Source organism: Liolophura sinensis, chromosome 4 (genome assembly GCF_032854445.1).
Source record: "Liolophura sinensis isolate JHLJ2023 chromosome 4, CUHK_Ljap_v2, whole genome shotgun sequence".
Lineage (NCBI taxonomy): Eukaryota > Metazoa > Mollusca > Polyplacophora > Chitonida > Chitonidae > Liolophura > Liolophura sinensis.
Genome location: NC_088298.1, coordinates 10,832,539 through 10,847,589, shown reverse-complemented (window position 1 = coordinate 10,847,589; position 15,051 = coordinate 10,832,539). Strand labels below are relative to the sequence as shown.

General features: G+C 40.3%; 1 protein-coding gene across 1 annotated transcript in view; it reads left to right on the top strand.

Moving 5' to 3' along the window:
- The window catches only part of LOC135464410 (1-phosphatidylinositol 3-phosphate 5-kinase-like), a 60,355-nt gene that overhangs the window by 27,497 nt on the left and 17,807 nt on the right, over positions 1 to 15,051 (top strand). The window contains exons 23-31 of the mRNA XM_064741837.1: positions 463 to 576; positions 1,331 to 1,439; positions 2,579 to 2,678; positions 3,277 to 3,367; positions 8,479 to 8,572; positions 8,827 to 8,905; positions 10,583 to 10,648; positions 11,935 to 12,150; positions 13,715 to 13,820. Of these exons, the coding sequence (XP_064597907.1) occupies positions 463 to 576; positions 1,331 to 1,439; positions 2,579 to 2,678; positions 3,277 to 3,367; positions 8,479 to 8,572; positions 8,827 to 8,905; positions 10,583 to 10,648; positions 11,935 to 12,150; positions 13,715 to 13,820 (975 nt within the window). The remainder of the gene's footprint in view (positions 1 to 462; positions 577 to 1,330; positions 1,440 to 2,578; positions 2,679 to 3,276; positions 3,368 to 8,478; positions 8,573 to 8,826; positions 8,906 to 10,582; positions 10,649 to 11,934; positions 12,151 to 13,714; positions 13,821 to 15,051) is intronic.

The window sequence follows — 15,051 nt, the reverse complement described above, 5'->3', positions numbered from 1 at the left end:
CTTGATCGGCTTACTTGCCTTCGGTAAGTCGTCTCAGTGAAGCAGCACTAAATAAAAGAGCGGTGGAAATCCGTCCTGCAACAAGGAGGCACATTACACGTACAGGCACCCTAATGATTCCTTCGTCGTCATATGACTGAAAAATTGTTGAGTACGACATTAAACCCCAAGCACTCACTCTGCACTAGCGCGCTAACCAACTGAGCCACAGTGGACCCTGCCTATGGCACATGATAGATGTACATGCATGTGCGAATCACAGTTTTATCTGGTTGATAATCAGCTCTAACAGTTTCATCTAGTTATGTACAGCAAAATCTGCCATGATTTACTTCATCTGTTAAGAGGAATCCCAAGTTGAACTCAACAATATTTATACCTGCAGTGATAGTGTAAAGGAAACTCTTTCTTTTTCAAATTTGACCTTTGTCATTATTGGGCGTATTATTTTACTCCGATCAGATTCAGCACGATCAGTCTGCGAGAGATTTCCCTGCCCCCTCCTGTGGTAAAGATACATCACCATAAATACCCTCCTAAAGTGATGGTGGATGAGACAAAGAGATTAGCTCACAGGTATGTTTGGGCCCCCCATACAGTAGCCTTTGACACCATGTGTGGCATGCCTAAGCAATTTGGTCACAAGACACATTGTGGAATAATGTTGTTATTATCAGATCCACAGCCATTCACTGCCTCCTGTATTATATTTGTTTATTTATTGGATTGGTTTATTTATTTATTTATTGGATTTGGTTTATTTATTTATTTATTTGATTGGTGTTTTACGCCGTATTCAAGAATATTTCACTTATACGACGGCGGCCAGCATTATGGTGGGTGGAAACTGGGCAGAGCCCGGGGGAAACTCATGACCATCCGCAGGTTGCTGGCAGACCTTCCCACGTACGGCCGGAAAGGAAGCCAGCGTGAGCTGGACTTGAACTCATAGCAACCGCATTGGTGAGAGGCTACTGGGTCAAACCATACAAACCAACTGAGCCACGGAGGCCCCTTTTGGATCGGTGTTTCACACCGTAATTGTACATTTGACTTATTTGACGGAGACTCCTGTATTATACATATACATGTTTCCGCTATGATATGACTGAAATTTTGGTGATGTTTTGTTAAACGATAACCATTCATTCATTCATAAGGAGGAACAATGCAGGTGAGTGTACTTTTTCTCACAACCGCGTCTGAAAGAAAATGTGTTAATTTCCCATAACCTGTAAATGTGTGGAAACTTGCATAAGTTCCTTATTTCTTAATGGATGTATTTATTTTTTGTACATAAATTTATGTATATGCCTTTGATTACTTTCAGAGGGAGTGAGGTGTATAATGCTATTTTAGAACATATGGTAAAGCTGAAGACTGAAGTACAACATGACACCCAGATGAAGCTGATCACAGAGTACATGAACAAACAACAGGTGAGTGAGGTGTATAATGCTGTACTAGAACACACAGTGAAACTGAAGACTGAAGTACAACATGACACCCAGATGAAGCTGATCACAGAATACATGAACAAACAACAGGTGAGTGAGGTGTATAATGTTGTACTAGAACACAGTGAAGCTGAAGACTGAAGTACAACATGACACCCAGATGAAGCTGATCACAGAGTACATGAGCAAACAACAGGTGAGTGAGGTGTATAATGTTGTACTAGAACACACAGTGAAGCTGAAGACTGAAGTACAACATGACACCCAGATGAAGCTGATCACAGAGTACATGAACAAACAACAGGTGAGTGAGGTGTATAATGTTGTACTAGAACACACAGTGGAGCTGAAGACTGAAGTACAACATGACACCCAGATGAAGCTGATCACAGAGTACATGAACAAACAACAGGTGGGTGAGGTGTATAATGTTGTACTAGAACACAGTGAAGCTGAAGACTGAAGTACAACATGACACCCAGATGAAGCTGATCACAGAGTACATGAGAAAACAACAGGTGAGTGAGAAACCAAGTTAAATGTCAGACATTATAAATCTGGTCGCTGTGAGTTCAAGTCCTGCTCATGTTGGCTTCCTCTCCAGCCGTAAGTGGGACGGCCTGGCATAACCTGCGGATGGTCGTGGGTTTTCCCCGGGCTCTGCCCAGTTTCCTCCCACCATAATGCTGGCCACCGTCATATAAGTGAAATATTCTTGAGTACAGCGTAAAACATCAATGAAATAAATAAATAAATTCATTAATTATAAATTTTGGGCTAGGATGTTTTTGAATGAGAGGAGATAAAACAATACAAGATAGCTGTGTTAAATGTAAAAACAACTTCTGCAAGTGAGTTTTCATGGTTACTGGTATTAATCTTGTAGGTTGTTCATTTTCCTGAAGCACAGTGCAAGAATAAAGACCTTAAAATGTACTCAATTTATAATGAAATTCAGTTGATTAAGAATATCTTTAACCAGAAAGAATGAAAAGTTATAATGCAGAAAAAGGATATACAGAACAGAATTTTACTTTAAAAAGGGAATCATTCCAATAGAACTAATAGCTAAGTGTTCAGAATCTTTCCTGGGGTTTATATTAAACTGTGTTATGTTGCAGATGGAGCGAGGATCATTAAGGGAACTGGCTCAGAATATTCTGCACAAGCTGGAGGTGCTACAGGGGGCGACACTACTTTCAGGGGAGGCAACTGATTCAAGTCAGCATACTCTTGATAATGGTAATACTGGCATTTTTTCTGCTTTTCATACACATGTACATGTGTCAGTCATTTTGCCATTTCATCAACTCGCAATACTCGTTGTTTGTTCAGCGGAAAAAGACTGTTCCAGTTAAAGATCAGTTTTGACAGTTTCATCTGTACAAAGTTGAATATTGTTTGATATTTATCTGTAAGATTCATCTGTACAAAGTTGAATATTGTTTGATATTTATCTGTAAGATTCATTTTATACAATGTAAATAATGTTCACAAAGAAATATGATTGCCACAATACACGTGAAATAATGAAAATAATAAAAAAAAATGCTGGAGACTCTTGTTCAAGACTCAAAGTAGGCGTATGACATTTTTTTGTAAATGTCCCTTGGAGAAAGCTGTAAGATCGATATTATCCAAGTTGCATAATATTGGATTAATTTTGCTGCTTAGGTCCAGTATTATATGACTTCTAATTTAAACAAAATTTTGAATTTACAACAAGTAGAAAATATGAGGCACCCGGTTTAAATCTTGTAGTGAATTAAAATAAATGAAGAAATAAATCCAAATGCTCTCTGTGTGTTTGTGTCAGCAGGGGAGAAGTGTGCCTTGAGGTATGAGATTTTAGATGATGTTGTTCACCTCAAAAGACTGGTTGCGGAGGCAGTACTCAACTGGAACGTCAAGTAAGTCAACAATTCTACAACAATATTTTCATGGTATTTCTACAGTATTTCTAGACCAGTGAGTTTTACAAAGCGTAACTAATGTTGCAATTTGTTTTGTTTTTTTGGAGGGTATATTTGTATTATGTCATTGTGTTAGGGAGCCAGTGATGTGCTACAGTGTAAGCATTTACATGAATAGTTGTAAATAAAACCTTATGGTAAATCGACAAGAGGACATATTTTGTCATTTTTTATGCATGACTATTTGCCAACTATCACAGTGTTGTCACTCCTCTGGTTTTACCCTCTATGCTGTATGTTCTCTATATTACACATGAAGTGCAGAAGGTTTTGATATGGAACTAAAAGTTATTATCAGGAAAGAGATGATTGTGTTACATTTCTCTGTTTTCTTGCATACATGTAGGTAAGTTATAGCTTATGTTCATCCAGAAAAGAAATCATACAAATCTGTGCAGCCTGCCGGATGCTTATAACCATATTTCATAGCTTGTTCCCTTGGATTTTACATTTAAATGACCTTGGTTTATTCATCAACTGTCACCAATGTCACAAAAAACACTTTTACTTTTTTTCATTTTACTTTTAATGACATGCATCATCAATGATGTCACAATGTTTCAAGAGCCGAGATTGACATTTTGCTTACAACATCATAATGAAAACTTGCAGAGACTAATACTAAAAATTCAACAAGGAAACCTCAACGGCTTTCACAAAAATAGGAGATGTTGACAACAATTATCGTGAAAATCGAAAGTCTTGCAGTTCATCTTTAACCATAGGTAGCTCAGTTAAACTGAGTTAGCCAGAGCTATTGGCAGAGCACTGTACAGCCAGTTCCTAACCTGAAATCCTACACCCATCATTGCTTGAGCATGCCCCTATGGTAGGCATATCACACATTGATGGTAGGCACATCACACATTGATGGTAGGCATATCACACATTGATGGCAGGCATATCACACATTGATGGTAGGCATATCACACATTGATGATAGACATATCACACATTGATGGTAGGCACATCACACATTGATGGTAGGCATATCACACATTGATGGCAGGCATATCGCACACTGATGGCAGGCATGTCACACACTGATGGTAGGCATATCACACACTGATGGCAGGCATATCACACACTGATGGTAGGCATATCACACACTGATGGCAGGCATGTCACACACTGATGGCAGGCATGTCACACATTGATGGCAGGCATGTCATACATTGATGGCAGGCATATCACACATTGATGGCAGGCATATCACACATTGATGGCAGGCCTGTCACACATTGATGGCAGGCATATCACACATTGATGGCATGCATGTCACACACTGATGGCAGGCATATCACACACTGATGGTAGGCACATCACACACTGATGGCAGGCATATCACACATTGATGGCAGGCATGTCACACATTGATGGCAGGCATGTCACACACTGATGGCAGGCATGTCACACACTGATGGCAGGCATGTCACACACTGATGGCAGGCATGTCACACACTGATGGTAGGCGTATCACACACTGATGGCAGGCATGTCACACACTGATGGCAGGCATGTCACACACTGATGGCAGGCATGTCACACACTGATGGTAGGCGTATCACTTACTGATGGTAGGCATATCACACACTGATGGTAGGCGTATCACTTACTGATGGCAGGCATGTCACACACTGATGGCAGGCATATCACACACTGATGGTAGGCATATCACACACTGATAGCAGGCATATCACACACTGATGGTAGGCGTATCACACACTGATGGTAGGCATATCACACACTGATGGCAGGCATATCACACACTGATGGTAGGCATATCACACACTGATGGCAGGCATGTCACACACTGATGGTAGGCATATCACACACTGATGGTAGGCATGTCACACACTGATGGTAGGCATATCTCACACTGATGGCAGGCATGTCACACACTGATGGTAGGCATATCACACACTGATGGTAGGCATATCACACACTGATGGCAGGCATATCACACACTGATGGTAGGCATATCACACACTGATGGTAGGCGTATCACACACTGATGGTAGGCATGTCACACACTGATGGCAGGCATATCACACACTGATGGCAGGCATGTCACACACTGATGGTAGGCATATCACACACTGATGGTAGGCGTATCACACACTGATGGCAGGCATATCACACACTGATAGTAGGCATGTCACACACTGATGGCAGGCATATCACACACTGATAGTAGGCATATCACACACTGATAGTAGGCATATCACACACTGATGGTAGGCGTATCACACACTGATGGCAGGCATGTCACACACTGATAGTAGGCACATCACACACTGATGGTAGGCATATCACACATTGATGGTAGGCGTATCACACACTGATGGCAGGCATGTCACACACTGATGGTAGGCACATCACACACTGATGGTAGGCATATCACACACTAACAATTCACTGACCATACGCCGATCACAAACATGATTTGGGATCTGCACGTAATCTTAGAGCACTTCCAGATGGAGTATAGGTGTCTTCTCATTAGTAAGCCATTCTAAGCTACAAGAAAATCCCAATAAAGCCCTCTGTCAGGTTTTTAACATAACATGTCTTTCAGCATGGGCCATTCGCTTTGATATCAAGGAGTTTGAGTGCAGAGACGACGTCATCTTGTTTTACAGGGTATAAGGTGCCCTTGTGTTTGTGTACACATCCTTATGTTTTACAGGATATAAGGTGCCCTTGTGTTTGTGTACACATCTTCATGTTTTATAGGATATAAGTTACCCTTGTGTTTGTGTACACATCCTTTTGTTTTACAGGATATAAGGTGCCTTTGTGTTTGTGGACACATCCTTATGTTTTACAGGATATAAGGTGCCCTTGTGTTTGTGTACCCATCTTTATGTTTTACAGGATATAAGGTGCCCTTGTGTTTGTGAACACATCCTTATGTTTTACAGGATATAAGGTGCCCTTGTGTTTGTGAACACATCCTTATGTTTTACAGGATATAAGCTGTGTTTGTGTACCCATCGTTATGTTTTACAGGATATAAGGTACCTTTGTGTTTGTTTACACATCCTTATGTTTAACAGGATATAAGGTGCCCTTGTGTTCGTGTACAGATCCTTATGTTTTACAGGATATAAGTTACCCTTGTATTTGTGTACCCATCCTTATGTTTTACAGGATGTAACTTGCCCTTGTGTTTGTGTACCCATCCTTATGTTTTACAGGATATAAGTTGCCTTTGTGTTTGTGTACCCATCGTTATGTTTTACAGGATATAAGTTGCCCTTGTGTTTGTGTACCCATCCTTATGTTTTACAGGATATAAGGTGCCCTTGTGTTTGTGAACACATCCTTATGTTTTACAGGATATAAGGTGCCCTTGTCTTTGTGTACCCATCCTTATGTTTTACAGGATATAAGTTGCCCTTGTGTTTGTATATACATCTTTATGTTTTACAGGATATAAGTTACCCTTGTGTTTGTGTACACATCCTTTTGTTTTACAGGATATAAGTTGCCTTTGTGTTTGTGTACCCATCGTTATGTTTTACAGGATATAAGTTGCCCCTGTGTTTGTGTACCCATCTTTATGTTTTACAGGATATAAGGTGCCCTTGTGTTTGTGAACACATCCTTATGTTTTACAGGATATAAGGTGCCCTTGTGTTTGTGAACACATCCTTATGTTTTACAGGATATAAGCTGTGTTTGTGTACCCATCGTTATGTTTTACAGGATATAAGGTGCCTTTGTGTTTGTTTGCACATCCTTATGTTTTACAGGATATAAGGTGCCCTTGTGTTCGTGTACAGATCCTTATGTTTTACAGGATATAAGTTACCCTTGTATTTGTGTACCCATCCTTATGTTTTACAGGATGTAACTTGCCCTTGTGTTTGTGTACCCATCCTTATGTTTTGCAGGATATAAGTTACCCTTGTGTTTGTGTACCCATCATTATGTTTTACAGGATATAAGGTGCCCTTGTGTTTGTGAACACATCCTTATGTTTTACAGGATATAAGGTGCCCTTGTCTTTGTGTACCCATCGTTATGTTTTACAGGATATAAGTTGCCTTTGTGTTTGTGTACTCACCCTTATGTTTTACAGGATATAAGTTGCCCTTGTGTTTGTATATACATCTTTATGTTTTACAGGATATAAGGTGCCCTTGTGTTTGTGTATCCATCCTTATGTTTTACAGGATATAAGTTGCCCTTGTGTTTGTGTACCCATCGTTATGTTTTACAGGATATAAGTTGCCCTTGTGTTTGTGAACACATCCTTATGTTTTACAGGATATAAGTTGCCCTTGTGTTTGTGTACACATCTTTATGTTTTACAGGATATAAGTTACGTAAATAGGGATATAGATGTGTACCCATCCTTATGTTTTACAGGATATAAGGTGCCCTTGTGTTCGTGTATAGATCCTTGTGTTTTACAGGATATAAGTTGCCCTTGTGTTTGTGTACCCATCGTTATGTTTTACAGGGTATAAGGTGCCCTTGTGTTTGTGTACCCATCCTTATGTTTTACAGGATATAAGTTGCCTTTGTGTTTGTGTACCCATCGTTATGTTTTACAGGATATAAGTTACCCTTGTGTTTGTGTACCCATCCTTATGTTTTACAGGATATAAGGTGCCCTTGTGTTTGTGTATCCATCCTTATGTTTTACAGGATATAAGGTGCCCTTGTGTTTGTGTACCCATCGTTATGTTTTACAGGATATAGGGTGCCCTTGTGTTTGTGTACTCATCCTTATGTTTTACAGGATATAAGTTGCCCCTTGTGTTTGTATACACATCTTTATGTTTTACAGGATATAAGGTGCCCTTGTGTTTGTGTACCCATCCTTATGTTGTACAGGATATAAGTTGCCCTTGTGTTTGTGTACCCATCGTTATGTTTTACAGGATATAAGTTGCCTTTGTGTTTGTGTACACATCTTCATGTTTTACAGGATATAAGGTGCCTTTGTGTTTGTGTACATATCCTTATGTTTTACAGGATATAACTTGCTTTTGTGTTTGTGTATACATCCTTATTTTTGACTGATTTCTTTTCAGAATCCAGGAATTTATCCATCAGCAGAGAAAACTAGAGAAAAGCAAATCCCAAGCTACAGTGTCAAACAAGAAAGACAAGGACTTTCTTGAGAATGTAAGTTTTGTCTGTAATGCCTGAATGGTAGGTAAGAATTAGAGTAAAGCACTTTCACTTTCACTTTACGCATATATTCTACAGATGAACTTTCGTTGAACACCGACAATCATTCAGCATTAGTTTTAAGTCAGATAAGACAATTAAACTTGTGTTTAGATCTGCTGTTACTTCTGTTATCTGATATCATTAATCCTATGGTTTTTTCCTCCAATTATTTTGTCTTCCATTAACCCTTTATTCTTTTTTCTCAGTCTGTAGATAGTTTGTCGACCAAGCTGGATGTTGGAGAAGGCGTAGGCAGTCTGCCCTCCTTAGATGAGGGGCATCTGTGTAAGTATTGTGGAGCAGAAATATTTGGACATGACATCATAACATGCATATGCATGCAATCGAATGGCTGTTTCGTTGCCAGTTCAACTCCTAACTGGATTCTCTTGGTCAGACACAGAGACAAACCATGGGCATGAAACCAAGGCTGAAATTTACTATGCCCAATAAACGCATGTTTATCATGTATAACAAACCAGAGGGCTCCGTGACGTAGCGGTTAGTCTGCAGTACAATGACTCAGAAGCCTCTCATCACTGGTATTGCAGTCAGTCCAGCTCATAGGCCTGGCAGCAACCTGTGGATGGTCATGTTTCTCCCCTCATCATAATGCTGGCTGCCACAGATGATCATGGTTTTCTCCAGTCACATAAATTGCGAGTACACCTGCACCTGGTATAACAGGTCTGTGTATCAACATCATTGTGAAATTTTAAATCTGTACAAGTAGTGTTGTGTATATTCAAAATGATTTGAAAAAGTCACAACAGTAGGCATTTTATTCAGTTCTGTATTAAAATTGTGCTGCTCGTGATATTCAAAATCCAGCTATGATGATTTTCATTTGGTAAGCTCTTGTTATTGAAGTTTACCATATTGTAAACTTGAGGAAAAGTTAGAGGATTGTTTAAACATACATTTAGATAGAATCACAAAACAGTCTGATCATAAGTGTTCGACATAAGCATTCTCATATAATGTTTGAAATAACTGAGTTAAAGTCTTTCATCCAAGTACTGCTAGCTTGACACAGTCTGTAATGTAAAGACCAACAGAGGAAATACCACTTACTAAAAATCTATGTTAATCAACACCAACAGGCTGAACGGGTTGTTGAGTATTGTGCCATACAATAAATCCATTCGGCCCATATCACACAATGATATTGTTTAATTAGATGTAATTGGATATTCCTGTGAATCACTAACCACATTATTAACATCGTGAGTTTATGAATGTAAATAAAATGTGAAGCCTAATTGAAACTCGAATGCGAATAAAACAAATGGCAAGTGTTACTTAATGCTATGCCTCAGAATTTGTTTCCAGGTCAAATTATTATTAAAGTTAAGGTTCCAAAGTATTTGGATAGTATATCTGGATCTTATTAAAACTACCGGATATATTTGTAGGCCCTAATATAAAAATCTTCTGACTTTATTTTATTTCATTTCATTTACACAATTACCATATATGCATAACGAATTTATGAAATGCATCATATGATAAATTCTCTTTAGCTCTTAGCTGATATTTTGTCATTTTCTTATCTCTTAATTATATAGCTTGCATAGGCTACAGGTCTACATGTACTTATTCCTTGAAGTCCATTCTTCCTCCCATTTCTACTTCATTTTATGCACTAATTGTTGTTTGGGTCCAAAATGGGCCCCATATACACAATATTATGTGGGGATAAAATGGGTTTACCCATGTGGATCCTATATGGGCGGCACGTGGAAAAATGTTACCTGTATACCCACATGCTATCCATAAGGGGCCCATGTGGGATTTTAATGGGAACATAACTTGAATTTTCCGTATTCTATCCATGTGGGCCCCAGACAGGATATACCTTGGCAAACCCATGCCCAGATGTCCAGTTCACACCCATATGGGAACCATCCAAGATCTTGGTTATTTTATTCAACATGTTCATATACTAATTATTATATTCAGGGCCAACTATAAGCTCAGGAGAATTTGTAACGCAAAAGTCTACCCGGGCAGACACTAGCTCTTCAGGTAAGTCCTTATACGCAGGACCTGTAGGTGGGAGTTCAAATCCTTACCTGGTTAATAGGTCGATGTCTATTTGTCAGAACCTGCCTGTCATGACAATACTGTAAATTCAGAACTACATGTACATGTAGCTGATGAAAAAATCCCCAATTTTGGACATGTGACATATGAATTTCATTCATGGAATTAGGTCTTTGAAGTTTTAAGGTTTCTTCAATAACATTAAAATCTGTCAAGATAAAATCCCCAGACTGGGCTATAACTTTCCACAGCTTGCCGCTGATTCACCTGCGTTTACAACATTAAAGTGAGCTAGAGAGGGCACAGTTTCAAGTTAGTTTTGGACGTATGCACTGATTGGTTACTTTACAGAGGAGCCGGAGAGTTACACATACGGCGTCTCTCCGGGTATCTCGGCAGCGATTGGCCCACGCCTCACCTTATCTCTTGGTTGGGACACTGTTGACTCCACGTCTTATGTTGTTTGTATCGCCCCCCAAGGTCTGAGCATGCTCATCCCCTGTTTATACACGCCGTTCAAATCTTCATCAGTCCTCCCCAAATCCTTCCTGGCCTGCCACGATACCAGTCCCAAAGTTGCTATAGCTGTTTCTCACCCCAGAATCGACGTCCGTGCACATCTGTGCATGTTACTTGTTGCCACACGTCCCCTCAGTAACAATCCTCTATTGAAATCCTCATGAACACTGGTCTTTGAACTCCACCTCAGCAAGCAGTTGAACAATTTACAACCCCATTGCCTTGCTGTGCCCTTTTATATATATATCAGATTTACATGTACATGTATTTTATATCTAAATATTTTAGCAAGCATTCATATAATGTGAAGCAATCTTTCTTTCTTGCAAACAAGAAAGCTTATATATTTCCCAGTCATGGCCATAAAGAAATTATATAGTGTTTTTCTTTGAACACAAGTTGTTCCCAATATGCGCCATTTACAGTGCTTAATTTTATGATTACATATGCATATTTTTACTGTATATAATGTTCACTTTTGGCGGTACTCAAGCATCCTTCAAAATAATGTACAAATATTAAATGTTGATTAGGATAAACCTTCCCTTCCCTCCAAGTAGTCATGGGGTAATCTTTTTTACACTATCCTTTGATATAAACATGATATAAAAGGAATTATATATTTTTTAAATGTTTCAAACAAGCCCCCCAAAGCCTGTGAACGTTGAAGTTAAGATTAATTGGTTTAGAGAAGATGCTGACGTTTTTTTCTTTCTTGTTTTAAAGGTTAATTGTAATATGTTTTGCAGAGCCTAAGACACCATTTGAGGTTATCGTCTCAGGTGATGCCAATTCAGAGCTTGACCTTGACTTGGCTGACCCAAAAGGTTTCAGTAAATCTGAAAGTGAGTTACCTTCCTCTACAAGCAGTAGCTCACTGATTCAGAAAGAGTCTGACCTCCAGGTCAAAGGTCACATTCGCCAGGGGTCGGGTCAGGCACTGAAGAAGGACGTAAAATCTGTTGGTAAGTGTTAATGTGGATATTCAATAGGAAAATATCATTATGCTGACGATCCATATGGTGACGATCCTTATTGTGACGATCTTTATGGTGACGATCCTTATGGTGAATATCCTTATGGTGACGATCTTTGTGGTGGCGATCTTTATGGTGATGATCCCTATGGTGACGATCCTTATGGTGAATATCCTTATGGTGACAATCTTTATGGTGGCGATCTTTATGGTGACGATCTTTATGGTGACGATCCCTATGGTGACGATCCTTATGGGGACGATCCCTATGGTGACGATCTTTATGGTGATGATCCCTATGTTGACGATCTTTATGGTGACGATCTTTATGGTGATGATCTTTATGGTGACGATCCCTATGGTGACGATCCCTATGGTGATGATCTTTATGGTGACGATCCCTATGGTGACGATATTTATGGTGACAATCCCTGTGGTGACGATCCCTATGGTGACGATCCCTATGGTGACGATCTTTGTGGTGATGATCCCTATGGTGATGATCCCTATGGTGACGATCTTTATGGTGAAGATCCCTATGGTGACGATCTTTATGGTGACGATCCCTATGGTGACGATCCCTATGGTGATGATCTTTATGGTGACAATCCCTGTGGTGACGATCCCTATGGTGACGATCCCTATGGTGACGATCTATGCTGGTTTAGACCGTGATTGCATTTGTGATTACTCATCCATTGATTCTTCCGATAATGTGAATTACTTAACTACGCTGGAGTGTTTCCAAGAACTGCGCGATTCTTTAACAAACACATCCCAGTTTGACGCATCTCTCAAGGATTTATTGCTGCAGTGGATTGATGATGGTGTAGTAAAGTGGCAGTTGTCAGTGTATGGGTGGTGGAAAAGCTCTCACAAGTGTGCCAAGTAATCGCATGAAGTAACACAAAAACAATTGTATCTCCACTGAAACACAGCTTTAATGAGCAGAATAAATTGGCCCTTGATCAGTTGGGTCACAGACTGCAGACTTTCACTGGTGCAGATTGCAGATTTATGTTGGGATTTACCAGGTACCACAGGATGGTTGTTTACTCTAGGCTTCCTAGTTTCCTTAAACTTGAATGAGATTTATTGATTTCTTTGACTGGTATTTTACGTCTTACTCAACAATATTTCAACAATACATGGGGAAACCCATGGTCGTCTGCAGGATCCTGGCAGATATTTTATTGTTATTGCATCTGTGAAAGGCTCCTGAGCCATTGTGATGTGCTAGGCCCATCCAGCTGATTGATAGGGAAAATTCTAAATTAATATTGTGTGAAATTAGGTACATTGAGTACATGTAAGTAAATCACAAGATCAAGCAGAAAATATACCCTTCGTGTGAATGATTGAGTGATTGGTGTATTTAGGAATATTCCACTCCCCAGTAAACGATCAGTTTGAAGGGGGGATGAGCCTAAAAGGCCCAAGGTAGATCGCTGGCCATTGGCAAGCCACTGACAAGCTTTTCCACACAAGATGCACGGATTTTCCCAGACAGGTTTATTATTTGTACTTGAAGATTGTTGTTTTTTTGTTTACAGATGAACCGGATGCGGGATCGAAACAGGAAAAGCGAGGAGGGACCATGAAATCCCTGATCACTAACCTTCTGTCAGGTCCAGGCTTCATACCAGTCACTATGCCTTTGTAAGTCATGAGGTGGGACCCTGAAATGCCTGTTAGTTAACCTTCTGTCAGGTCCAGGCTTCATACCAGTCGCTATACCTTTGTAAGTCACAATGAGGTGGGACCATGAAATCCCTGAATAGTGACCTTCTGTCATGTCCAGGCTTCATACCAGTCACTATGCCTTTGTGAGTCATGAGGTGGGACCTTGAAATGCCTGTTACTTAGCCCTCTGTCATGTCCAGGCTTCATACCAGTCACTATGCCTTTGTAAGTCATGAGGTGGGGACCATGAAATTCCTGACTATTGACCTTCTGTCATGTCCAGGCTTCATACCATTCACCATGCCTTTGTAAGTCACGATGAGGTGGGGACCATGAAATCCCTGATCGTTAACCTTCTGTCAGGTCCAGGCTTCATACCAGTCACTATGCCTTTGTAAGTCATGAGGTGGGACCCTGAAATGCCTGTTACTTAGCCTTCTGTCAGGTCCAGGCTTCATACCATTCACCATGCCTTTGTAAGTCACGATGAGGTGGGGACCATGAAATCCCTGATCGTTAACCTTCTGTCAGGTCCAGGCTTCATACCAGTCACTATGACTTTGTAAGTCATGAGGTGGGACCTTGAAATGCCTGTTACTTAGCCTTCTGTCATGTCCAGGCTTCATACCAGTCACTATGCCTTTGTAAGTCATGAGGTGGGGACCATGAAATCCCTGATCGTTAACCTTCTGTCAGGTCCAGGCTTCATACCAGTCACTATGCCTTTGTAAATCACAATGAGGTGGGACCATGAAATCCCTGAATAGTGACCTTCTGTCAGGTCCAGGCTTCATACCAGTCACTATGCCTTTGTAAGTCATGAGGTGGGGACCATGAAATCCCTGACTATTGACCTTCTGTCATGTCCAGGCTTCATACCAGTCACTATGCCTTTGTAAGTCATGAGGTGGGACCTTGAAATGCCTGTTACTTAGCCTTCTGTCATGTCCAGGCTTCATACCAGTCACTATGCCTTTGTAAGTCATGAGGTGGGGACCATGAAATCCCTGATCGTTAACCTTCTGTCAGGTCCAGGCTTCATACCAGTCACTATGCCTTTGTAAGTCATGAGGTGGGACCTTGAAATGCCTGTTACTTAGCCTTCTGTCATGTCCAGGCTTCATACCAGTCACTATGCCTTTGTAAGTCATGAGGTGGGGACCATGAAATCCCTGACTATTGACCTTCTGTCATGTCCAGGCTTCAT